General features: G+C 45.6%; 1 protein-coding gene across 2 annotated transcripts in view; it reads right to left on the reverse strand.

Moving 5' to 3' along the window:
- The window catches only part of B4GALNT3 (beta-1,4-N-acetyl-galactosaminyltransferase 3), a 751,466-nt gene that overhangs the window by 149,425 nt on the left and 574,374 nt on the right, over positions 1-27,667 (reverse strand). For both annotated transcript variants that reach the window (XM_078673705.1, XM_078673706.1), the window contains 3 exons: positions 22,566-22,666; positions 4,470-4,537; positions 2,263-2,341 (listed from right to left, as the gene is read on the reverse strand). In XM_078673705.1, coding sequence (XP_078529831.1) covers positions 2,263-2,341; positions 4,470-4,537; positions 22,566-22,666 — 248 coding nt within the window. The remainder of the gene's footprint in view (positions 1-2,262; positions 2,342-4,469; positions 4,538-22,565; positions 22,667-27,667) is intronic.

Here is a 27,667-nt window from a genome sequence, read left to right on the forward strand (position 1 = left end):
GCCTAGAAGCTATTTTATTTGAGTTAGTACATTTGCACATTTCCTGCATCTTGTAGTAAAGTGTAGCCATCCTTTGCATATAGGCAACCAGAAGTGTGATTTTAAGAAATTAATGAAAGTCAGCAGAGTATGTATCATATCTAGGACTCAAGGACTTCTCGCATCTTCTCCATGAGAAGATACCACCACCTGATCATTAGGTACGTTTTGCTTTAAGTAACACATTTCTGTTATGTGTTTGTACTCCATAGACATCTTTTTAGGGCAAAAATGTATAAAAACCAATCAATGTTGAATGCGTTTTAGCATTACATGCTCCAAATCAGCCTTTCTGGCGACAGCTCCGGTCAGCTGAAATGGCAATTGTCTCTTAATCATTGTTGTCCTGCTCATTATTTTGAGATTAAACGCATGTTTATCTTTTGGCTTCCGATATGTTTACAATACGTTCATGGAGGAGAAAACTTCTTGCCCTCAGCCAGACCGATGTGACAATGTATATTATGCACTTTTACTTGGATAGCATAAGAGTGGGAAGTCACTTACCTCCATCAGCAATGCAACAAATTGGCCCAACATTAGTTTGCATTGATAGTTAGTAAAGGGTCCACGTCTTACAGCAAACCAAACTAAACTCTACCTAAACCAATTAGCCTTTGCTAATATTAAAAAACTGGCACGCCTCATTTATGCTTCACTTGTAGCGCTGGTATCTGTAAATAATGAGTTAGGAGAGATAAATTGATGGATAAATCTCCCTCATCTAAGACTCACTTAATTTCTTAAACTATACCATAAAGTGAAGCTATATATATTGATGCTGCCACATGGGGCACTGCAACAAAGAATCTGACTGACATGTTACGCACTGTGCTCCAATCTGGTCTTAAGTTCAATTAAACAGGTTTGGGACCCGTGACAGTCCAGAAGACCAGCAGGAGCAATCTCATTGGCTTCATAGAGAAAATGAGAGGATTTTCAAGGTGGTCAGACCACAACCACCCCAATAGCTACGTAACAATATCACAAAGCACTCACACAGATAAATTGGGACTTTTTGATGTGTCACACTCTTCCCTTCAACCCAACATACACATTGATGAACTTAGCAGCCCTCTATCTCTCCTGAACTAGTCTTTACTCCCTATGCTTTTCCTTCTGGCCCAGGGGCATTTCTGCCCCCATAAATCTTCTACAGTGTTCTGTCACCTCTCCCAGTTTGCAGGGACGGTAACAAAGTAGGCTAATGACTGAGGTCATGTGAGGTGCAACCCTTCCTGAGCCACTAATGGGTCCACCAAATTAGTCAACCATAACTAAACCCATAGGAGGGGAAACAGCACCTTCAGACTGCCGGCTTCCGATTCTACCTCCAAGCTGACACACCCACCAGATTGGTTAGCTCTAAAGTCCTAACCTCCCATTTTAGGCCCACCAACCACATCACTGGAGTCTAACTTATCCCAGCTCTAGCGGCCCCCACCAACCTCTAGCTCTAGCATAGCTGCAGGGACAGTCGGGGACCATATGAGCCTTAAGGAACCTGTCTGCCGGTTACATGGGTCAACCTATTATTGGCACTTACAAAGATCCACAAAGGTCCTATCCATTCCCATAGGGAGACCCTTCACATAGTGCACCCAATTAGGAGGCCATATCAAGTAGCCTATTCTGTTCCCCAGGGCACAGGGATCAGGCCAGCACAGCCATTCTCCTGTAAGCACTGAACCAATCAGCCACCTGGAGATGCTGTCAATCACACTAGACTCAGTCCATCCACACTAGAGCTATAATACCCCTGGACACTTTCTACAGTCATGCACAAAAATAAGCACTGGTCTACAAACCCCCATTCTCACTTATAGTGAAGAGGTCTCATACATTAGGGAACCATTTCACACTTCCTCCTCACTACTGTTCATTTGCTCTGTCTTAAGACTGTCTTTCTTGACTTAAGGCAAATCTAAGATGTGAGGGCTCGATACAATACAATGGGTCTTTCTGGACTTAAAACTGTTTTAAGCTAGGGCAATATCATTTGTGAATCATACTATTGTCTCTGGTTTAAAACAGGCTATTATATCGGGTACACAAAACAAAAAAATCCTTGCACCATAAGGAAGCCCTTGTACTTGATGACCTGGAATTTCAACCAGCTGCAGATCATAAAACAGAATAAGCAGGTGAATGGATTGCCTCATTGAGTATGAAACCTGCGTGTGAGCTCCTACAAGTCGAAGAGGGACAGTAGATTAGACTTACAGACAATTCCACATGGTCGGTCCCCCCATCGTTCTGCTTGTGCAGAATTTCAAAGTAGTACCGGCGGGAGGCTGATAACCTGCACAAAAACAGAAAAGAAGTACTCAGACACAAAGTAAGACAATACCTCCAGGGGCGGAGGCTTTGCGCACACAATCTATTTACCAGAGGAGTTTATAAAGTCTTGACTGAATATTTAGAAGTAATTTAAAGAGTAACGGCTGGCAATTGTACAAATATTTCGTAAAAAAACATAAGGGAACTGTGGAAATACAAGTGCTCCTAAGTAGGAAGGTAAATTTATGTGGAACAATTTAACCAGACAAGGAACGTCATGTTTCTTTCCATGGATTTCCAGCAAAGTATGCACGTTGCTTTTTTGTAAACCTCTTGGAAAGTTGTAATGGAGCTCACACATTTCCCAGGTTTTCTATAATCAAATTTGGCTCAGCTATACATTGTATATTGCTCATACATTATAAAGAGAGCTCTGAAAGAGCCTGTAATATTATGATATATAAAGCAGATTCTAAGCCACTGTTTCCTCATGTACACCTAGTTTAGTGAGATCAGTAGACAGTAACTGTGCCATTCCTTTCAATTCAAGCTGTGGACGTCAAACTTTTTGTTTAAGATCGAGAATAAAAATGAAACATTTGAACAACATTCACTACTGTGTTTAATAGATCACTCATTCCATATCCTTTCTATCTACTCTATTCAGAATCGAGAAAAAACCCTTGGGAATTCAACTGTTTGAACCTTCTTGGTGTTATTTTACTACCTGGGCACTGGTATACTGTTATATACATTTAACATTTAACCTGCCAATGGCATACCAATAAGTGAATTCTCTTGACCCTTTCCCCTGATGACATCAGAGAAAGTAACAGCTTTTAAATGAGCTGAAAAAAATTACATAAGCTGATTGAAAGCATGAATTGAAGAAGTCAACTGCTAATTGGATAAAATAGTGTATTTCCTGCAAAGTACCTTTGATTTTCCTACCCAGTACCACCATGACAATCTAGTGACAGCCACTCTTCCGTAGACAGGACCGGGTGACCATCACTGTGACTTGAGGGCCTTGTGGAGTGCGGACCATTGAGGCAAGGGCTTTGGAAGGAGGAGCTAGCTGAAGCTCCACCAATAGAAACTCTGGACTTACCTCACCTCTAAATGGGGCGTAGGGACCACAAGTTTGGTAGACGAGTAACCACATGTTTTGGGCAAATACCCCACATCTGCCAAACTCATGGTCCATGTTTCTTTAACTAAAGGGTTGTTAAAGTAACATATTCTTCCAAAAGATACCAATTTACACTTGAAGTCATAAAATTACTGGCTGTTAAGAATAGTCTTGTCAGGGGTACTTTTGCAGTAAATTAAAGATATTTCCACAAATTTCAAAACTACAATGTTTTATCTTCCTAAAACTCAAGTGTTCCAAATTTCTGCTAAAGAATTGTTTGCTTTTACACTTTCTTACAAAGACTAAATGAATAAAAGTACACCTGTCAGGGAAAGACATCACATGCAATAAACATTCAATAGATTCTGGTTGAATTTGCTGTTCATTCTAATTAGCTCAGTAATCCTCATCTGGGAAATATCATTTCAAAGGACAAAATAACAAAAGTGCACTTCTAAATTCTTTAACTTGTCCTTTTGTCATTGAGGCTTAACATTCGGTGTCTTTTTTGTTTTAGACCCCCCTAAAGCAAAACATGAGCAGCGGCAATCTAGATGATCTCCTAAGAGTAGTTTTAATCTTCATTATAATTCAACAATAACAGTAATAATGGAGATCAGAAAGTCAGCACATCTGAAAATGACTGGTGTTATTTCGTGTACATCCCAAATTTGGAATTGGTGAATGCAACAATCATCAGAAGGAGTATCTAGATCCCAGGGATTACGCAGCAATGATGGCCTACTACATCTAGGAAACATTTTCCCGCCAGAAGGACAATTCCGAGTCATCTTCTAATGTGCCTATAATTATTATTAGATATTTTGCTAATATCTACTGCACAATTGTCGGTATTCTTACATAGATACAGTACTCGTGCAGTATATCACTTAAGTGGGATTTGTGTGTTAGGTCTACGATGATGCATTTGCACACAACTCAACGTTTTTTAGTTTGCACCATTGTGTAATACATAAAAGCAGCATTTGGTGGTATTAGAAGCATTGCAACTCACCGCAGAGCCCTGGATATCTGGCTCTTAAATTTGCCAAACTCCCCGGGTGCTGTCCATTCCTGCCCAGTCTGTATAAAGCAAATACATGTCAATCATTGAGTCAGCTTGTGAAAGAGAAAGCAACATCAGACTCCCAACATTCTAATGAAAGCATGTATCCCATGCATTAATAATTCAACTCATTAAAACATTGAATAAGAAACGGTAACAAATTTTGCAAAACCACCAGACAATCAGTGGTATTTAAGCCCCAATTACAGAATTATTGATCTGAATTTCCACATTGAATTATGCAGCAAAAATGAATGAGCAGCAAGAAAATGCTGAAGAAACCAACATGACAAGGGTTATCTAGAACCAGACACTAAGCAACTACGGAGGAAGACATTATGAGACAGCAAACATGGGGCATATATTAATATAGCTTATTTCAGTTATGCTGATTTTCACTCTGAAGTCACTGGAAGATGATCTCTAGCCTTTGGCATGCAATTGTATATCCCACAGCTGTGCTTGTGTTTTGAAGACCTATAATATTAGGTCCTTGAAACCAAATTATATACTTTATTTTGTCCTGATGACGCTCTATATAAAACAGTGATATGACCATCTTCACTGTCATTTGTTGATGGTGTCTGTTGGACGTGACTCACTGCAGAGTCACACCCAAACTTTTTGCATTCACACTTCCTCTTTTCTAAATTTGTTTTAGTTGCACTTTGTGCACGCTACCACTGCTAACCAGTGCTAATGTGCTAGTGCGCTCTTCCTAATGCATGGTAAAATTGGCCAACGCCTGATTGGCATCTTTAATTTACTTAAACGTCCTTAATATATAATTCTAAATGTACCCAGGGCCTGTAAATTAAATTCTACTAGTGGGCCTGCAGCACCCATTGTGCCACCCACTAAAGTAGCAAAACATGTATCGGGTCTGCCACTGCATCCTGTAAGGCAATTTTAAACTTCAATTTCTACCTGGTAAAATAAACCATTTGCCACAACTAAACCATTCTTTTAATACATATAAGTCACCCCTCAGGTATGCCCTAAAGAACCATAGGGCAGGCTGCACTGTATTTAACATATAGGTTTAAGTTTTACATGTCCTGGTAGTGAAAAACTCAAAAATCTGTTTTTCAGTGATGTAATGCATACATCTCCCGTAGAATTGCAATGGGTTGCCTTATTACATTTAATGCATGCTAACATTTGATTGGGAGCAGGTAGAAATGTCATGTTTAGCCTCAAATAAATTGTAATTGAAAGCCCTCTTCAATAGTAAAGTTTGATTTTTAAGTTACACTGCTGAAAATATCAGTTTTAGAAAGTTTACATTTTCTTATTTTAACCATGTGTCTTCTGCCAGTGTCCTGTGTCACATGACTGTGAATAGATTAGCAGATGGCTTTTGCGCATTTCTCCCAGACAGTGAGATAAAGGGGGCTAGGTGGTGTTGGCAAGTTGGGCTATCCTGCCAGGATGGTTGGGGGTGAAGTTTTTCCCTGCTCCACTTACATTTCAAATGGCTTGCCTGCAGCACACACATAGGAACCTGACACTAGTGTTTTGTCAACCAAGACTTCTTTCAGTTTTTTCAGAGGAAGAGAAGAATTGTACAGAACCAGATGTGGGGTAGCCAGTGTGTCCCCCAACTTCAAAGGCTGGCAACAGGTATAAATATTGGAGCCTCAGAGCAACTCTTCAGTACAGCCTAAACGTGTGAAAGACTTCAGAAGGACTGCCTGGACACCCAGAGGACAGCTCCGTTGCTGGAGGTCTGCCTTGCTCCCCAGAGGGCTGTCCTGCTGCTGAACTCTGCACTACCAAAGTTGCTTAGCCTCCTGTGTGTGCTACGGACATAACAAGCTCTAGAAACCTTAAACCTTGTGCCTCTGCTGGTGTGACACCCAACACCCTCCCCCACCAAGTGGTGCCCCCAGGTCCTGGACCTTTGGATGTCGTGTTAAAGGTGCATCGGCAGTCAGCCTATCATTGCGGTAGCTCCCGCTACTTTCTTCACCGCAGCAGAAAATCCTGTTTGGCAGGACTTCTCGGCGAAAATATCAGGCCTCGTGCAGCCCTCATCTGTTACAGCCTGCAGCTTTGTCAGGCATGAGATTTTTGACTCCCAAAAAAGTGATAAAGTCCGGAGGTAAAAATCTTCACAACTAATCCATCCAGTGGCTCCTCGACGAAAATGCCTCCTCTTCAGACACCCTTTGCCACCTGGCCAAACCCTAGTTTCTCAGGAATTTGTCTTCAAAATGTTTTCCAAGTTCGAAGGTAAGCCGAAATTGGCCCAATCTACCTCGTGTACATGGTCCGCACTAGGTCGGGCTCGACCTTAAGTTTTTGGCTATGCCCTGGTCTTGCACGACCAGATACTCGCGGTTGGCTCTATTATCTTTTAGGTGCAATTTTGCACTAAAACCTTTTTAAAAAGTAACTCTGGTTCTAATGAGTCAATTGAATAAATGTTAGCATCAATATATTAATTAAAATTTACTCTATTGCTTTAGAGTGGTGTGCAGGTTTTCTTGTGTTATGTTTTCACTTTACTACTGTTTGTGTGCTGCAAAAGTAATTTATACATTGCCTCTAAGTTAAGCCCGACTGCTTTTGTGCCATGCTACCACAGGGATAAGCACAGTTTAATTTAGTAAATTGTGGTTCACCCTGACAAGAATTGTGTTTGTTGCTTGAGTGGGGTTTTCGCCCCCTCAACCAATAAACCAATAAACCAATTTCTTTCAATGACGCACCATATTCAGAGTATTCTAATATATACCAGCCTGGTTCATGCTCCTAAAAACACAGCCGGCTCTTGATCGTTTGTGGTGCCAAGACTATAATGCACACATAGTGCTCCATGAACATAGAATTGTTTTAGAACTGTCCATATAAAAGCAACTAATTTTGAAAAACACAAGGGATTGGTCTCGTTCCTCCAATATTATTTATGGTGAAACAGCCACAGTACTACAGAAAAGTAAGAAGAAAGGGGGTTAGGGTACGAAAGAGGTGGGTTGGGGAGGATATGTTGTGGTGTATTGAACAGAGCAAAGATGGGTGATAAGAGATTAATCATGGTGCACCCCCTTGCAAGAAGTGAAAAGGAGATAGCAAAAAGGTAGGCGTACATACCAAAATAGAATGGGCAGGGGGGGGGGAAGAGGAGAATGATAAGGGGGAGCTATATAGGGTAGGGCCAGTACTGTTTAGTTATGAGAAACTTGAACAGTGAAGAAGACTTTTCCATTAGTATTATAGCCATGTGATTCACGTGAGCTGCAATTCAAACTAAGTACTTATAAATAATCACATAACATTCTTTTATGAAGCTCACAAAACTGTGGTTTACGCCTTGCGCCTATTCTTGCCTTTTAGTCTATGTTCATTCTTTGTTTTTTCATATATTTTATTTTTACTTGTGAAGTTTGCCATTGTCGTTATAAAAGGAGGCAGAAGTTTATGCACAATTTGAGTTTCTGATACAGATATGTGGTACTTCTGGTTATTTTATTGTTTGGGAATCTATTTTCACGGCCAGGTAGGTTGCGTTTTGCCAATTCAATTCTGCATGAGGTCTGCTACATCCGCCGTCTCTCTTGATCTTAACGTGGAATAAAACTCAATCCAAGATTTTTTATTTTTAAGAGGAGGTCTTTCTTGAAATTCATAGTGGTCTTGCCCCAACTATATCCCTTCTTCCAATGTTGACATTCAGAAAATGCCACTATTATAACTTGTTCTCTGTTTCAGACATTTACTATTAGGATTTGGGAAGTTGATGCATAAACTTTTGTAATCTTTGTGACCCAGACTCATCACCTGCTTCGTATTTTTTTGGGGGGTGGAGTTTTATATAGCGGAAACTAGACCCGAAGGTATCAGAGTGCTTTACCTGAGCACCAGTTACATTAAAGACGGACACATTCATATTTGTTTGGCACGGGGAGATTAAGTGATTTGCCCAGAATCACAGAATGTTGAGCGTCCCTGCCGAGACTCGAACCCTGTGCCCCCAGCTTAGAGGTCGACCGCCCTAGCTTTTAGGCCACATTCTCTCTCCGTATAACTATAGAAATGGGGACAAAGTGATCCTAATGTACATTGACAGTGGTTATGTCTGACTTAAACCATCACTGGGAAACTAAGCTCGAGAGAACCTGAAGTGGTTGGAGGGTGCAGTGTGAAAAGAATGTCTGCCTTAACTCTTTGCTTGTGATTGGTGCTCTTACCGGAAGATCAGTGATGGTGAGAATATATAGCCAAGGCCCGCCTGTGAGAAAGATCGAGAGCTGAAAAACATTTTTTGCGGTTAATGTGTTGTATTATCTGCAGATCAGTACCTGCAGTGGGATAGTCAGCTATGCGTAATACAAGTTTCCAGACATTTCTTTGAATTGAGGCTGCAATAGACCTCTTTGCTTCCTTATATTTAGGAACACGAGGGATGTAATGTGCCTGGATTACATTACAATGCCTAAAAGAGCAAATTACATCACAGAATAAGGCTTTTATTGGAAAGAAACGCTATGACTTATGAAGAATGTGGTATTTAACTGTACATAATGCTGTTTAGAACAGATTCACAATTGCTTTATTAACCATGCTGCTTTCTCAAATTTGCTTGAAATTGCACCATCTGTCCATTTTTTTTCAAAATGTTCTCCTGGGTGAGAACACCCCCGATCCCCCCTTAGGGGGTTCGGGCTTGCTCGCTACGCTTGCTCGGCAGCTGGCGGACTTTGTGCATGGTTGAAAGGGTTGGCAGCGCGTGCACCCGCCCTTTTTGTGCCATAAATCACTGGGGCATGTGTCAATGTGTGCATGATTATATTATTGTATCAGGTACAAACCTAACCTTACACCCAGTTTTGCCAGTCACTGTCTTTGTTAGAACAGATTCACAATTGTAACCTTCCTGCTTTCTCAAATTTGCTTGAAAATGTACCATTTGCCCCACTTTTTTTCTCAACATTTTCCCCGGGGGCAGACCCCCCGTGCCCCTTTTATGTGCCTTGGAATCGATCGCTACGCTACGCTCGCTACACTACTTTACTGTGTCACAAAAATTATGCATCTCCAAAAAGCATGTCACCAACATGAAAAGTTTGGAAAGTTGTGGTGTAGATACACAAGTAATCATGAAGAGTATTATTATTTCTGAAGTTAATACCAATGTCGCAGTAGGAGCATTATGCTCTCCTTCTTTCAGTGTACCTGTAGTGTGTATCATCTGTAACTTTCCTTTCTCATTTTGCTCCCTTCAAAATGCTTTGACATTCATTGTCTGGAAGAGGTTGGGTTCCTGGGCCGAACACAACTGTACACTGAATGCAACTGACCCGATGACCACCCAGAGCTTTTAAGCAGGCAGTTACCGTCTAGAGGTGCCACCTCAGTGTTTTCTTCTGCAGTGAAAGTCTATATGCTGGAAACCACATCTCTTAAATATAGTCAGATATATCCACCAACTGATCTCCCACTCAAGCATCACTCATGGATAAATGACATCAAAGCTTTAAAGTGACCCCAATTCATTTTTAGGAAAGCTATGTCGGACATCGTCTGTCAATACAGGCAATTTCGAATCACCTGGGGAGTAGAATGACAGCCTACCTTCCCTGTGTCAATCAGTAAGCATTGGTGCTACAACTTTCATTTAGGTGGGCAGTGCATCAGCAATCACATGCAGGGTAAAACTTAGAGACTTGTTTTATGGGAGGGCTGCAAGATGGCCGCCGCCATGTGAAGCTCTGCAAGCCAGACGGATAATCTGTTACTAATCTGGCATATTGGGCAGACATCGAGTCCCCAAGCTTGTGGGCGACTGCCATACAGGCCATGAGCTGCTGTCCCTTCCAGCCCTGAGATGCGACATCCATTATTTACTGACAGGTCAGCGAGTGAGAGGCGGAATGCAAGATGGTTGCCTGCTGACATCCAGGGAGAAGAGAGCAGTGCAGCAGCAGAGAGAGGCTAAAGACATCTATTAACCGTTGGGGAAATTACTGTCTCCCCCCCTGGTCCCTGATCTGCGGCCGGGGACCCAAGACCCCAGCAACGAGACTGTGTGTGAAGTGGAGGCTGGGCCTGTGGCCGTGCAGGCACAGGCGAGGTGCTGAAGGCGGCCCAAGTGGCTGCAGAGGACTGAGGCCTGCATGAGGGCAGTGGAGAGCAGCGCTGCCACTGCAAGCGAGTGAGTTACCCGGGAGGTGCTGACGGGAGCTAGGAGCGCAGCTGGGGGTGCTCCAACAGAGGCAGCGCTGCATCAGGAGACGGCATGGTTGGGGCTGCACAGGCTCCTGCACCGCCCACACTAACCAGCAGTAAACAGACGGCCAGGTGAGGAGCGCAGTTGGGGATGGAGCCCAATGGGTGACGGCGCCCCCGTCCCTCTGAACATATGACGGCAGGTGATGTAGAGGTGGACCTGAAGGCGCTGTCTCCCCCGCTGTGAAGTGTTGTGCCCCGGGGGTGGCAGGCCCGCGCAGCAACAACTGATCAGGGAGTGGAGTGGCTCCTGGCCCTGGGGGGCCGTTGTGAGAGCAATCAGGCCCTGATAGACACACAAAAAGTGCCTGAGCCCTGCAAACAGAGCCCTACAGGAGGGCATGATCTCCGCATAGGGATTTACGAGCCCTACCAATGCCCCTCTTTCCAAGAGACCTAGTGGAAGTTGAGATGAGGAGATCTTTGATTTCCCCAATACGTGAAGCCTGTGCCTTAGGTGGAGGCTGTGACTTGTGGCTGCCCACAGGAAATGGGGAGACGGGCCGACTTCACCTATAGCTGTGAGATTAACCATTCGCTGCACCAGTGAGACATATTTCTTACAGCACTCAGGGCAGAGAGGGGGATATGGGCAAGATGGACATTCGCCAATCAAAGTTGTTGTTTGAGCAGTGAAGAGCCCTCCCGGGGCAGCGCTCCCCTTGCAGAAGGCCAGACTGAAGAGAGCGTGGGTGCTGAGTCAGCACAAGAGCCGAACATCAGGGAAATGTTTAAAGACCTTAAACAATCCCTCATGGCTATTGACCTGAAAATTGACTCAAATCATCATGATCCGTTGGACAGACCAAAGTACTAGGTATCCAATCATGACGAACATCTCGGACAGGTTGAACAGCGCACATCAGTGCTCAAGGACGAGGGCGTTGCAACTCAGGAACAGTTACTCAAGATGAAAAAAGTCCTGGAAATCATCGCAAATAAAAATGAGGACTTAGAAGCAAGGTCACGACGCAATAACCTGCACATTGCGGGAATACCAGAATCCACCGCCATGACCCGACTTGAGGATTACGTTGAGGAGACGCTGCGCTCACTGTTTGGGACACCCCTATCGGCGGTTTGTATAGTAGAACAGGCCCACAGAGCGTTCGATCCAAGACCCCCTCGGGCGCCCCGTCCAGGCATATTATAGCCCACCTTTTAAATTATAGAGAGCGGGACACAGTGCTGCGCAGCGCCAGAGACCTCCAAGCAACAACATGTCAGGGAAATTCTGTGTCCTTCTACACGGACTTCACCCTTGCCAAGCAGGCTGCCAGATGTGAATTTGTGCCAGTAAAGAGACTTCTTCAAAAACAAGACATTAAGGGGTCCATTAGGATGACGGGCGGACTTTGTCCACCCGTCATCCTAGCAGGGATTGGGACCGCCCGCCATAAGGACGGGGGTCCCGTGGGGGGCATTAGGATGTGCCCGCCACAGTGGCGGGCACATCCTGCATTTGTAGCATTGTGGCGGGCGGTGCTCTCAGCACCGCCCGCCACAATGCTACAAATGCATTTCAGCATTTGCATATACAAAGCGGCAGGCACCGCGCGGTGCCTGTCGCTTTGTTTATGCAAATGTGGAGGGGTACCAGAGGTACCCCCCGTGTGCAGCCCCCACCCCTCCTTCACTCTGGGGGCCCGCAGGGGGCCCCCAGAGTGAAGACCGCATGCCTTTCCGTGGTGAAAGGCATTGTAAAATGCCCATGCTAATATGGGTGGCGGTGTCTGATAGACACCGCCACCATATTATTCCTTTTCCGCCCCAGCCGCAAGGCGACCGGGGCGGAAAAGCGGCGGACGGTCTTTCCGTCCGCCGAGGTCCCCGCGCCATACTAATATGGCAGGGGGGGGAACTAGTGAGGATGTCGGGCGGATTGCCCCCGCCAGTCCGCCCGACATCCTAATGGGCCCCTAAAGAACAAGTTACTTACCTTCGGTAACGCTTTTTCTGGTAGATACAATATCTGCCTGTGGATTCCTCACCGTGTGAATATCCCCTTGCGTCAGCAACATTCGGAAATTCCCTTTGTAGCCTCGCGCCGACGTGGATTCGGACGTCACAGAGACACGACATCGCTCGCGACTCCGCTGACGTCACCGACGCCCACAACAGGCCCAGGCCGGCGTGATGACATCAGTTCCGCCCTTTTTTCCGTGCCATCGAGGCACACGGACGGACCAATGACAGTAGAAAGGTATACAGTATACACAGTACACATTAGCAAGGGCAAAACACACAGTGTAAAGCAAATGCAGGAAAGCAATAGAAACATTTCCATGATAGCAAAATATATATACATTACATTACAGTAACTCTGGTATAGAAGAGTGGACAACGGGGAGGCGGGTGGGTCAGTGAGGAATCCACAGGCAGATATTGTATCTACCAGAAAAAGCGTTACCGAAGGTAAGTAACTTGTTCTTCTGATAGATACATCTGCCGTGTGGATTCCTCACCTTGTGAATAGAGTCCCACAGCAGTCCCTACTCCCGGAGGAGGGTGTCCACTCTTCTAAACCAGGAAATCCTGAAGGACAGAACGCGCAAAATGGCCGTCCCTCCTCACTTCGGAATCCAAGCAGTAATGCTTCGCGAAAGTGTGGAGGGAAGACCAAGTTGCCGCTCTACATATATCGTCAACAGGCACACCTCTAGCCAATGCTGAGGTCGAAGATTTAGCTCTAGTTGAATGAGCCCTTATACGCTCTGGAGGTTCCTTACCGGCCAAAGAGTAGCAGATCTTAATGCAGAGGACGATCCATCTCGACAAGGTTCTCTTATGGACCGCTCTTCCTTTCTTGCAGCCAGCAAAGCCAATGAAGAGCTGGTCATCCAGACGAAAGTCTTTAGATCTGTCCAAGTAAAAAGACACCGCCCTTTTGGGGTCCAGACGGTGTAGTCTCTCTTCCTCCTTAGAAGGGTGAGGGGGAGGAATGAAGGTAGGTAGGGTAATGGACTGTCCTAAATGGAAAGGAGTTACCACCTTAGGCAGAAAAGCAGCCCTGGTCCTAAGAACCATTCGACCAGCATGAATGGTCAAGAAAGGGGGCTTGAAACTAAGAGCTTGAAGCTCACTTACCCTCCTTGCCGAGGTTATTGCAACGAGGAAGACTGTTTTAAGAGTAAGAAGTCTCATGGGACATCTGTGAAGAGGCTCAAAGGGAGCACCCATCAGAAAAGTCAAGACAAGAATTAAGTCCCACTGAGGCACAATAAAAGGAGTAGGAGGAAACTTATTTGTGAGGCCCTTCAAAAATCTTAAAACCACAGGAGACTTAAAAAGAGATGGCTGGTCAGGCAAGCAGAGAAATGCCGACAGCGCTGAAAGATAGCCCTTCACTGTGGCAACAGCAAGCCCCTGTTGCGCCAGAGAAAGAGCAAACTGGAGAACATCAGATAAATGGGCTCTCAAAGGGTCAATAGACTTTTCCCCACACCACATGACAAATTTTGACCATCTATAAGAATAAATGGACTTAGTGGAGTCACGCCTGGCTAACAAGATGACATCCACAACGTCAGGCGGGAGGGAAAAGGAATTCAGGTTGCCCCGTTCAATCTACAGGCATGAAGGTGAAATGTCTGGAGGTGGGGGTGTAGAACCTGCCCCTCCATCTGAGAGAGGAGGTCTGCCCTGAGAGGGAGATGGAGCGGCGGGTGAGAGGAGAGGTGGAGAAGATCTGTATACCACACCCTTCTTGGCCAGTCCGGGGCGACCAATATGACTTAGGCCCGGTCTTGGCGAATCTTCCTCAGAACCCGAGGAATCAAAGGTATGGGGGGAAACGCATAAAGGAGTTGATTTTTTCCAACTCAACTGAAACGCATCCCCCAAGGCTCCTTGCATCGGAAACTGGAGACTGCAGAACGACAGGCAGTGAGCATTCACACGAGTGGCGAACAGGTCCACCCGAGGAGACCCCCACATCCGAAAGATGTCGTGAACAACCTCTGGGTGAAGCCTCCACTCGTGGTCGGCAGAGAACTGCCGACTGAGACTGTCTGCACGAACGTTCAGAACCCCGGCCAGATGATTTGCCATCAGATAAATCTGATGGTCCTGAACCCAGGACCAGAGGCGCAGAGCCTCTCTGCAGCGACACTGCGACCCCACTCCTCCCTGTTTGTTGATGTACCACATCGCGGTCGTGTTGTCCGTCAGGACCTGGACCGAACAACCGCGAAGGGAAGGGAGGAAGGCCTTGAGCGCCAAACGTATCGCCCTCAATTCTAGAAGGTTGATGTGAAGCAACCTTTCCTCTGGAGACCAAAGACCCTTGACCTCCAGGTCCCCCAGATGAGCACCCCACCCGAGAGTGGATGCATCCGTTATCACTGTGGCAACCGATGGAGGCAGTTGGAAAGGCTTTCCTTGAGACAGATTGCCTTCCACGCCCCACCAAGACTAATCCGCCGCAGCTTCTCTGGAGATCCTCACTGACTCCCTGAGATCTCCGTTGTGCTGATACCACTGCCTGCGGAGGCACCACTGGAGCGCCCTCATGTGCCAGCGTGCATGGTTGACCAACAGAATGCATGAAGCCATCAGACCGAGCAGGCGAAGGACCTTTAGGACTGGAACGACCGCTCCATTGTAAAATAAAGGAATCATTTCCTGTATATCGTGAATCCTTTGAAGGGGAGGGAATGCACGACATACAGTTGTGTCCAGTACAGCACCTATGAACAGATTGCGCTGGGAGGGCACCAGGTGAGACTTGGGTACATTTATCGAAAAACCCAACCTGTACAACAACTGGGTTGTCTCCTGCAGATGATGGAGCACTCTCTCTGACGACTCTGCCTTGATCAGCCAGTCGTCCAAATAAGGGAATACAGGAATCCCTGATCTTCTGAGATGCGCCGCCACCACTGCCATCACCTTGGTGAAGACTCGAGGTGCGGTAGTAAGACCAAACGGAAGGACCGCAAACTGATAGTGCTGCGACCCCACCGTAAAACGGAGATACTTCATGTGCGACTTCAGGATTGGGATATGAAAATACGCATCCTGTAAGTCGAGCGACACCATCCAGTCTTCTTCCAGCAGAGCCTGAAGAACCTGAGCAAGGGTGAGCATCTTGAATTTCTCCTGCTTTAGATAAAAATTCAAGATCCTGAGATCCAGGATTGGACGAAGCCTGCCATCCTTCTTGGGTATCAGGAAATACCGGGAGTAGCATCCCTGACCCCTTTCCTGCTCCGGAACCACCTCTATCGCACCTTTTCTCAATAAAGTTTGAACTTCCTCCTGAAGGAGTAACAGGTGTTCCTCTGAGCAATATCCCTAACAAGGAGGGTAATTTGGAGGGAATTCCCGAAAGGGAAGGGCATACCCATTTTCTACGAGATTGAGAACCCAAAGATCTGATGTAACCGATTCCCAATCCCGTAGAAAGTGGGTAAGCCGACCCCCCACCGGACCCACATGATCCTCAATGGCGGATCTAGGGCTGCTTTTCCGTGGCTGGGGGGTTGGAGGAGGTGGAGTAGGAAGAGGCCTGACGTCCTCGAGGACGTGCTCTCTGCTTTCCCCTGTATGATCTATACAAGGTATTTTGTTGCTGCTGCTGTTGTTGCTGCTGCTGTTGACCTTGTCTATATGAACGAAAAGAAGAGCGACCAAACCTTCTGAATTTCCTGGTTGTAGAACCTCTGATCTGAAGGCCAAGAGATCTAGCGGTCGCTCTGCTATCCTTGAATCTCTCCAAGGCCGTGTCTGCTTTCTTTCCAAAAAGTCCTTCACCATCGAAAGGCAAATCCAATAAAGCAGACTGCACATCAGTTGAAAAATCAGATGACTTCAACCAAGCCGAACGCCTCGTGGCAACCGCTGTACCCATGATTCTTGCCACCGAATCAGCAGTATCGAGGCCGCTTTGTATGACCTGACGGGCTGCCGCTTGAGAGTCAGATAAAACTTCCTCAAAGTCTTTTCTACTATCCTCCGGAACCTTAGGGATCAATGAACGCATAGAGTCCATAAGAGCATGTATGTATCGACCCATAAGGCAAGTGGCATTAGATGATTTTAATGCCATACTAGCAGAAGAAAAAGTCTTTTTGATCCTGTTTCCTGGCCTCTTTGTCGCCAGGCACCTGCGGAAAAGCACCAACCGACTTCTTAGAACAAGCAGCCTGAATCACCAATCTCTCAGGAGAAGGGTGAGATGACAAGAAGGCAGGATCTTCAGGAGCCACTCTATACCTCCTAGCCACACTTTTTGAAACTGCAGGAGCAGAAAAAGGTTTTTTTCCATACTTCCATAATGGGCTCTGTTAAAGCATCATTAAATGGTAGTAAAGGTTCTACCGCTGAGTTCGGAGAATGAAGAACCTCGGTCAGCAAATTTGACTTAAATTCGACAGTAGGTAAAGTCAAACCTAAAAGTCCTGCTGCCTTCTTCATAACAACGTGGTATGGTTGAACATCTCTAGAGGGTGTATCAGACCCCGAAGGCAAAGCCCATTCTGGAGAAAATTCAAGACCACTCGCCTCAGCCAGGTCCTCGAAATCATTCCCATCCAGCTCACCTTCTTCCAAGTCTGAATGAGACTCACAAAATCTCTGTTCATCTAGGAGACGTTGAGCCTCTCTCCTAGACCTCAGTTTAACTCGAAGTGCAGCCGGATCCAATGTCGAATCCGACGGCGCCGGAGCCGACGTCGGAATCGAATCCGAAGGCTTGGAAGGATGTTCCATAGACTTGCTTGGAGCCGGCGACGCAGGAGCCGGAGTCGTCGACTTCGGTCGAGCCGGCGTCGATATCGGCGTCTACCTCGGTGGAGCCTGGTACTGCCACAACGGGGTCGGGGCTGGCATATATGGCATGAAAGATGCCGGAGCATATGAGTGAGGTACACCCAAATTAAAAGCCATTGGACCCATGGGACCCGAAGGTGCTCCAGAGGGGTGCCATGATCTTGAGAAAACACCATACATTGCGTTTAGAAACGCAGAAGGGTCCTGACCTGGAGCTGGAAATGGTGGATGCTCAGGTTGACCTCGAGGCAGATTAGAATCTGTTAAATTAACAGGATTCGAAGCCTCCTCTTCAACAGGAACTCCATCGGCGTCCTCAGGATTCGAAGATGGAGCCGGAGTCGGATCCGGAACCGGAGTCGGAGAATGGACTATCGACTCCGAAGGCGAGGCCTCACCTTCCTGATCCGACACTTGTAGAGGAATTACCTTCGACTTCACTTTCTTTGGAGACTTCGATCTTGAGCCAGACCTATCATCCGAATGACGTCGGGACTAATGTCTCCTCTTCTTATGTTTTCTACGAGAGCCGGAAGCATGATCAGATGACGACTTCGAGACCGACGCCTCACGAGATCTCGACCTGGACCTCGACTTCGATCTGTTCGAGTGTTTTAAAGACCTTCTAAATTTACTCGCCTTCAGCTTAGCCACAAGAAGTTTTGACTCCCTTTCTCGTAGAGCCTTCGGATTCATTTTCTGACACGACGAACACCCATCCACGTCATGGTCAGAGCTCAGACACCAAATGCAGTCTTGGTGTGGGTCCGTAACGGACATCATCTTTCCACATTCTCTACAAGGCTTAAAACCTGTTTTCTTTGTCGACATGACAATCAGAGAAAAAGAGCAGAGAATGGAGAATCTAAGAAAAATAGTAACAAAGTCACCAGTAAAGCTACAGAGTATCCCGATACCGTTAGCGTCGACGACGCGGAAAAAAGGGAACTGATGTCATCACGCCGGCGTGGGCCTGTTGTGGGCGTCGGTGACGTCAGCGGAGTCGCGAGCGATGTCGTGTCTCTGTGACGTCCGAATCCACGTCGGCGCGAGGCTACAAAGGGAATTTCCAAATGTTGCTGACGCAAGGGGATATTCACAAGGTGAGGAATCCACACGGCAGATGTATCTATCAGAATATTCACTACTGTACCCTGCTAAGCTGCGAATTTACCACACGGGCAAGACCTCATACTTTACAGACCCCCTAATCTGCAATCAAATTTGCTCAGAGTCTACATGGGCATGTTAGCTCATTCACCCTATCCAGAAGACTGACCCACTTCTTCAAGAACTCCAATTTTGTACCAGCATGTCTGTTTGCAATAGGGGCTCCTGCTGCGAGATCTTCGTCCGGCCACGAAGCCCTTCTAGCTGGAGACCGCCAGGTCCTAGCGGATACCCCTCAGGAATGATTTCCAATCTGTTGTTGTTTGGCCATCTTCGGCCATATTGTGGGAGGGGGGTTGTTTTTAAGCCAAATTGGATAGCTGTAGTGGGTGGGAGGTGGCGGCATTGGGGCTTGGTTGAAGCACTGTAACACTGTTCCTGGCATTGGGGCTTGGTTGATGCACTGTAATACTGTTCCTATCTCTCTATGGTTCTTGTCCCCCTATCTCCTCTCACACTGGCTTCCTCCTACTATGAGCTGGTTGAACTTTTGTGTTGGCAGGCGAGACTGCTGTTGGGAACAAGAGTGTGTCCGCTACGAGAGTGGCTAAATTGAAGGAAGTAACATGGAATGTCCGGGGACTGACTGACTGCAGCACTTGACGGGGACCAACTGTGCGCAGCTGTGCTCAGGTTGGATGGGGGAGAAACACATTGCATGCTACTCCAACTACGTGATGGGGGCGGCGATCATTCTCAGGATGGGACTGCCTTGGCGCCTGCACACGGCGATATGTGATCCACAGGTGAGATATGTGCTATTAGCGAGGACGCTGGGTGGGTACCCAATTAGGCTGGCCTCGGTGTACGGGTCCAACGTGGACGACCCGGACTTCTTCGGGGAAGTTTGGAGACTGATAGAAACACTTGGCCCTGGAGTGGTCGTGTGGGGAGGGGATTTTAATGCAATTCTGGACCCAGACAAGGACAGGTCGGGAGATACCCGATGCCCTCACCCATGGGCAATGGCGCAGGTGCGGACCATAATGGCGGACTATGCTCTGATGGATATCAGGCGCTACCGTAATGGGCTAAACGAGGAGGGCACCTGTGTGTCCTCAGCCAGCCCTACTTGGTCTAGAATAGACTTCTGGTTGGCCTCTAAGGAAAAAAGTGTCTTGGATTCATAAAGTAACTCAACTTCCCAGAACGCTATCTGATTACTCCCTGGTATTACTTGAGTTTACCTTGCCGGGAGGAACAAGCAGGGCATTCAGCTTGCGGCTTCCCAGTGGGGCTCTACGCAACAAGGTATTTCGTGAAGAAATCAGAGCTGCAATAGTAGAATACTTTGCGCTGAATGAGGGCATGGTGGCATCCTCCTCCACGCTATGGGAGGCCTTCAAGTCTGTGATCCAGGGTGAGTGCATAGCCAAGCAGGCAGGGATATTGCGCACATTACGCAGGGAACACCATGAGGGAGAAATACGGGAGCTGGAAACTGACCATTTTAACCCTAATGAAGAGGAGGTCTTGGGAAACATCAGAGGCAAAATCACGGAGTATGAGGAGGCAGCATTAAGGGAAACCCATTACTTGGGGAGGGAGAGGCGGGCTACGTGATATGGGGAAGGGGAATCCACGGGTAAAACACTTGCGGGACTCCTTAAAAAGTCATAGGCCAACGATTATGTTTGCAAGCTCTGCATATCTGACAATGAGATGACAATTGGGCAAGCATATGTTCAGACAGAAATGATGTCATTTTACTCCTTGCTTTACATAGCGCGACAGGCTGATATCCCTCCAGATTTGTCCATGTTATTTAATCCATACAGCTACTGTGGTTAGATGATGGCCACCGCAGATACTTGGACGATCGCTTTTCGGAAGAAGAGGTGATTAGGGTAATCCGTGCTATACCAGGGGACAAGGCCCCGGGGCTGGATGGAGTGACAGCCAATTTTTATAAAGAATATGCCCCGTTGCTCGTGTCACATCTCCCTAAAATGTACGAGGAGTCTCTGGAGAGCAGCCTGCTTTCCCCCCTCTCTGGGAAGCACTTATTATCACGATCATCAAACCCGAAAAGGAAGCTCTATTGTGCAACTCTTACAGACAGCTCTCCATGATCAATCTAGATAATAGGCCAGGGCGCTATCCCCCACCTATAGATTGAGGTGGATTCATTTAAAGTTTATACACAGGCTTTATCGAACCCGGGCATGGCTACACAGTCGGAATGAGGGACGATGCGAGATGTATGCGGTGCTGCGCCCAGGATTCAACATTCTTGCACTTAGCATGGGGCTGCCTGGAAATTGCACGATACTGGGGCAGCATCTTTGACGCGCTAGGAGTGATGTTGGAGTGTGTGCTTCAACGCTCCCTCCTGACAGAGTTGCTTGGCTCTGTACGCTCTATGCCTGCCACGGTGAGGAGATTGGTGGCTATGCTTCTCTTGCTGGCCAAGCGTCGCATAGCAATGTGCTGAGGTCGTCGCAGAAGCCATCGCGTTATGGACTGGATTAGAGATGCGGTGCTCAGTCAGGAACTACTGTCTGAATACGGAGAGTTAATGCTCGAACAGGCCCGCCCCAGAGACATCTGGGAACCACTGAAAAGGTACCTTCACGCCCTCCACCCTGGCTTGAACTGAGACGATCCTGTCTGATCAGAGGATTGGTAGGGTAGCTGGCGGGCACCATCTGCGTGCTGACAGAGCCCCTTCTGGAAACCAGTGATCTTTTCCTTCCCTTACCCCCTCCTTTTTCTTCTCTTCTTCCGTCTATGCCTTGCTCTTCCTTTCTTTCTATTGTCTTCTTTCATGAATTGCGCAGTTGACTATCTATGGACACTGGAACTGGGGCGCTGGGTTGCTGCATGCAGCTCCCCAGTGTAATAAAATAGGATTGTAACCTGGGCCCCTTGAATTGATTGCACTCCTTGTAGGAGTCGCTCCAGTGTAACCAAACCAACACATGTCATACTGTGAGAACTTCTTATATTCATAATCTTGCATATGTAAACAATACAAACAAAGAAAAAAAAAAGAGACTTGTTTCATTTATTAGTGGTGAACTGGAGCTTATCGTCAGGATCATGAGGAGGATGCCCGCTTTATTTGCTTTCCCTGGGTCATTTTGTCAACTGTGTATAGATTCCTTTTAGTCAATATTATCACCATGTAGATAGTGTGATCTTCATCTCTGGGCACAATTTGACTGTTATAACGTTTACAACCATCAGACTGAATCAAGATAACTTGAGCAAACCTGACTTCTAGGTTGACCTGTTACAACAGTCAATCTTCATGGTGCTAAAACACCACCCGAAAGGCCCCAATGGCCAGACTGTGGCATCTCTGCTTCATAGAGGTGGAGAGGTGTGGTGCAGCGGCCAGGGCAGCTGACTTCGGAGCACAGGGTTCAGGGTTCGATCCCCGGCTCCGGCGGAAGCTCAGCTCAGCACCATGTGACTCTGGGCAATAGCTCACTTAATTTCTACGACAACCCCCAGCACCTTGAGACCTGTAAGGGTGAGTAGTTTGTGCTTTACAAATACGGATTTACATTTTTTATTTTATTTATACAGCTGCCAGCAAAAGTTACACCTCGCCCAATGATGTATACATAGTAAACACAAATCGTTCACTATTGGTGCAGCCTTTTTTCATTTCTTTATTCTACATTCCTCCTACTTTGTCTTAACTCACAGACACAGACTGTCCCGAAACCTAGAAAGGCAATTAGCGGTTGTTGCTTTTGATGACGGCTGTCAGGATTTTTACCACCCTGAGCGAGGCCATGAAGACAAGTATTATCTTGTGTTAGCAGACCACTTTGCACACAGTGTAGTATATATAACAAGTAAAACTTTGGAAATAATGAGACAAATGGAGAAAAAGAAAAATGGAGATTGAGTCAAACTTACCGGGCCAATGCTAGCCTGGCGCTGCAGGTTATGCACCGTCTCATCTGTGCTCAGCCAAAACTCTGCGTTGTCCTCAGCAGCAATGGCAAACTGGAACTCACCTGTGAGAGACATCTTCAGGTTACTAGGAGCTTGGTGGAAGGGATACTGAGGAGCGGGCCAGCCTGTCAGTTACAAGAAGGTGCAGGGGCTTGGAGACAACTTCACTACAGAAACTGGGTGAGGTAAATCGAGACTAGCAGGACTTGAAAATGCCAAATACTTCAGCTATCACCCATAAAGTAATAGACACCACACATTCACCTAATACGGAATATGGCCTGCAACCACACACTACTTGTTTTACGAGTGCTGCTAAGTGTTACTGCTTTAAACCTAGTGACACAAAGGAACACAATGAGACTGTTGAAGGTTGTCCTACTAGACGGACTACGCCAGCATCCTTCAATACCTCTCGCAATACACCATGAGCGATAGCCTTGTCGCATAGACCCCATCAGTGACTTTGGACCAGAAACTGGCACTCAAGTGCCCTTGGGCTCAACAGGGTTAAGTTATACAGAGGGATCTGGACGTGGCTTGTTAAAGAGGAGCACAAATACATCACAGCTGGTCCTACAAGCATGTCACTGTCAGCTGGACTCAGCTCATTTTTAGAGTGATTTGTGAGCCCACGCGCTAATCAGCCTGGGACCTGCAGCGTCACATTACCTATGCATATGCCTGGTAAGCTCCCAGCATGCATGGATCTATGAGCTGAAAAAAGCCGAAAGTCACCCTACTGACATGGTGCAAAATGACAGCAACTTAATGATACTTCATGATATGAACTGCATAGCACATACTAAACATTCAATGTAATACAGTCCTCAATGGTGAAAGTGGTGTAATAGTACAGTTAAATAACATGTGCGAAGCACAGGCTTCAGGGAGTTTGAATAGGACCAAAGGCTGACCACCTAATGGGACTGACTCACACCAGTACATCTGAAGACTATAATATGTTGCTCTATGTCCTATTTCACACCATTTGCTCACAGAGGCTGGCGTGGGCAGGATCTGTTAGCAATGACGTAACCAAACATTTATTTTTTAACTATACAAATACAGTTCCAATTTTTGTGTCCACAAGCAGTTTAATGCCGACCTTGAGTGACCTTGGACTGAAAGGAAAGGAGGGGAGAGTACTCCATTATGCAGGGACAGACAGCTAAAGAAGAAACAAACCTTCTCTCCAGAGTCTCTGCTTCCTGAAAGAATTGTAAATGTGTGAAATTGGTTAATCAGCAAATTTAATGGCTGCTTGGGAGCCAGCATAGACTTTAATTGATACAATTATTTAAAGAATCATGGAGACAAAGTGTTATTGTTTTCGAGAGGTTCCATAAGAATGTGACCAGTTCTGCGTACATTTACTGGAAATCAATGAGAAAGGTTTCCACTAGGTGCAGCATAATTCCACGTTACTAAAAATGTAACTTTTGAAAGCACTTTAAGCACTTAAAACTGAGTCGTTATTCACAATATGGTGGTGTGCATCTTATACTGTGTGTAGTCTACTTTATAATGTGTTTAAATTCAAGGCACTCTTCTCTTATACTGTGTATAGTATGTTTTTAAAGAAATGATTCACATAGTGACACTACTTTCTGTCTCAGGCTAGGACCTGATAGCACTATAAATACACGTCACAGACGTCTAATGTGATCGTATTAACCTACCTGAAGAAAATGCTGTTCCTACAGATTAGCTTCATTTACATTTATTTTCATTTGAGTTGTTTGCATATTATATTAGATACAGTTATCTGTAGGTGAAAGGCAAACAAAATAATTGCAGAATATTTTTTCATTTTACCTATGTGTCTAACCCCATCTCCACTTACACTCAGCATTAAGTCCTAAAAAAAGAAGTAGGGGCGACTAATCAAGTTAGGCAGTATGCAAGTGACATCATGACGTGTGACATCACACGTGGTATCTTAACTCAAGAAGTGACATCACAAGAAGTGACATCAGACCTTGAGACCGTATACTTATTTTTAGCAGGTCTATCATGAGTACATCTGAGCTTACTGTAATAGTTAACAAATGTAATTTTATGACAGGGTTTACTAAAGAAGAACACGACCCGACTGAAAATCTGGGCCTCAGCTTATATATTTATTTTTTTAAACTCTGCCACAAAGAAATTGGCAACAAGGAGAAAGTGACACTAAATATGGTCTGTTTAATTGGTTGCAAAGTCTGAATTTTTTAATTATCTTATGAGGTTAAGCCACCTGCTGCAGAGACCCTTGTGTGGCAATTATATCACAGAATAATAATAATGGTTAACTCTGGAGGTTAACGTATTTTCTGGAGAGATCTGTGTTTTGTCTAGTCTCAGTTTTAAATCAAAGTAGCATAGCCGGTTAATATCTCTCCTGCAAAGCACATTATGTAACATGCAGATGACAGCTTTTTTTATTTTATGGAAATGGGTAATGGGTTGCTGGCTTTTAACTCAGAGGCCCTTTTTTCACTTAAAGTTCATTCATTGGCATCCTTCTAATATAGCACAGTGAACTATGAAGGCCATGTAGCTCCTAGACCTTGTAACCCTTGCTGTCTTATGTAACACATCAGTTGCATTGATTTATACACATGTATTTATAAAGTTTTATATATGATTTATTCTAAATGTATAATGTGTACATATGAAGTAAAGCGCTCTTAAACCCTTCATCAATATGAGTTGTGCTAAAGCTCTATAAAAGAAATAAAATAAAATTGTTTATCTTTATTTGTGTAAATACTGGGCTAGATTAACACACCGGACATTCTTGCAGTGCATGCATATCTCTTATATACAGGGACTGCAGAAAGTCAGAAGCATGCCTCTTTCAAGTACCTGTGAAGTGATAAGCTGTGTGCCTTTGTTTCCCCTCCATTGCATTTAGGTGTGAAGCCCCTGATGGCTCCCATCAAGGGTACTCCAACAAAAGGAGGCCCATTAACTTTGGCCTTTGTTATGAGCCCACCTGGAATCTGAAAAGCCCCTCCCCCACCTGCACGTCACTGCTTGGACAGAAAGCAGACAATGTGCAGGGCCTGCAGAATGTGCCCCGGGGTCTGAAAATTACACAGAACAAGTTTATGCTTCTGTAGGGTCCAACTTCTTGGCAGTGTGACGGCGTCCACCCTGTAAAAAGAGTGGGCAGGCGCCGTCTACCCACATGTACCCTCGACTTGTGCCCTGCTCAGCATGACCATTCCCATACATTTTGTATATACTTTGACTGCTATTCAATATTCCATTGCCTCAATATGCAGTCAACAATCTAAAAACAGCTTTGATGACATCTGAACCACACATCCCATAGAAATGGCAGCATTGCCGGCAACCTCGTACCATTGGGAATCAACGAACCACCTGCTTGCAGAGCTTAGCTGTGGGAGGTCACAGCCATGTACTGATCCCCAAGGAGGACAACTGAGAAACCTGAAAACCGATGAGCGTCTTGTGAATACGTGCCCTACTTCGTTCAGAGATTGCGTCACCCTCTAGGGTGCACGAGCAATCTGGTCTTTGTTTTGAAAACCTTGTGAGGTGTGTTGAAAGCAACAACAAGCTCAGTTCTGCATGAAAGATCACTGAGGAACAGCTGACTTGACTGATGTTGAGATATAGCGAAGTGTGCAGATGAGGGCGAAGGAGGCGTGTTAGTTTATACATGAATAAATGGTGTGCCCTCACCCCTCCATGCTGAAGTAAATTGCTGTGATTTCTTAAACATACTATTCTAAAGCTAATCCAATGCCGTGGAAGTGCAGCAGAGTTCATGGCCGCCATGGGATCATTACAGCGGCTCTATCTGTTTTCATGATGACGCACAACCAACAAGCATGTCTGATCTTGCCTCACTGCTGGAGCCTCCCTGAACGGGGTGGCAGATAATGCTCGGTGAAGCTGTTCAGATAGACCAACAAATAAATGCCATCCTTGCCGGATCCTCGGCAACGAACGCCATCGCCATAGGAGGTGACTAGGATGAAGACCTCACTTCCTAGAGATAGTAAATCCAAACATTACCTCAATGAGGTGCAACAACAGCATCATGAGTTAAGGTTATGCGCTTGCACAAAGCTGGAAGACCCAGCACTGCAAGAAACTGTGCACATAGGACTTTACACATTCCTTGGCGCTCGACACAACCTCATCATGCAGTTCATGCTGGATATTGGTGTTTCATCCGAAGGAGGGGTAGTCTGGAGCGATTTCAAAGGGGCCACATTGAATAATGCAGCACAAGGCAGACATTGGAGAGCATTGATTTTGCATATCTGCACATTATAAAAGAAAGAAATAGGCAAAAATTATTTTGCCCATTCCTCAAATTTGGAAGATGACACCATTTTCCAAGCATAACTTAATGCTATTATTAATTATTTTGCAAGCATTTGTATGGCGCATCGTCAATTTTTGCTCGATTCAAAACCGTCTGGAACACAGCACCAAACAGTCGCAGATGTTGGGAGTTTCTCACTATTAAAATGTATGATGAAGAGAAAATTAAGTAGCTCTCCATGGTCATCCAAATATCATTGAGAGGCTCTTGCACTGGAGCACGGAATGACATCTTGTCAAACGCACTCAACTGTGCTGAACCAAACCCTACCCAATATGGCAGCCAGAAAGGGCTCTTGATTGTGGCCTGGCAGTCTATTAAATGTCCTTAAATGTCTGTGCGTGGAAGAGGAAGTACTTGGCTCTAGGTGCTCCAGGGATCATGTTAAAATATGCAGCTCCTGATGGGGTCACTTTTAATGAAATGTACCATGACCCTAGTGATTAAGGGATAGTGTGTGTTACTTATTCAACAGTAGGTCGGGTCGATCACTTATTTATGTTACATTCCGGTCAATTAACCTGTATATGGCTGTCTACTTTTGTTCTTGAAAATAATTACAAATTGTTATTAAAAAAAAATCAAATGTTATTCTTGAAAAAGATTTTCATTTAGTGGGAGCTAATCATCACTATGTACATTTAGAGAGCAGGTACAACCCATAGGCGTCCAAGCACCTTCAGACATTCAACAACAAGACATGGAAAGCACC

Source organism: Lissotriton helveticus, chromosome 1_1 (assembly GCF_964261635.1).
Source record: "Lissotriton helveticus chromosome 1_1, aLisHel1.1, whole genome shotgun sequence".
Classification (NCBI taxonomy): Eukaryota; Metazoa; Chordata; class Amphibia; order Caudata; family Salamandridae; genus Lissotriton; species Lissotriton helveticus.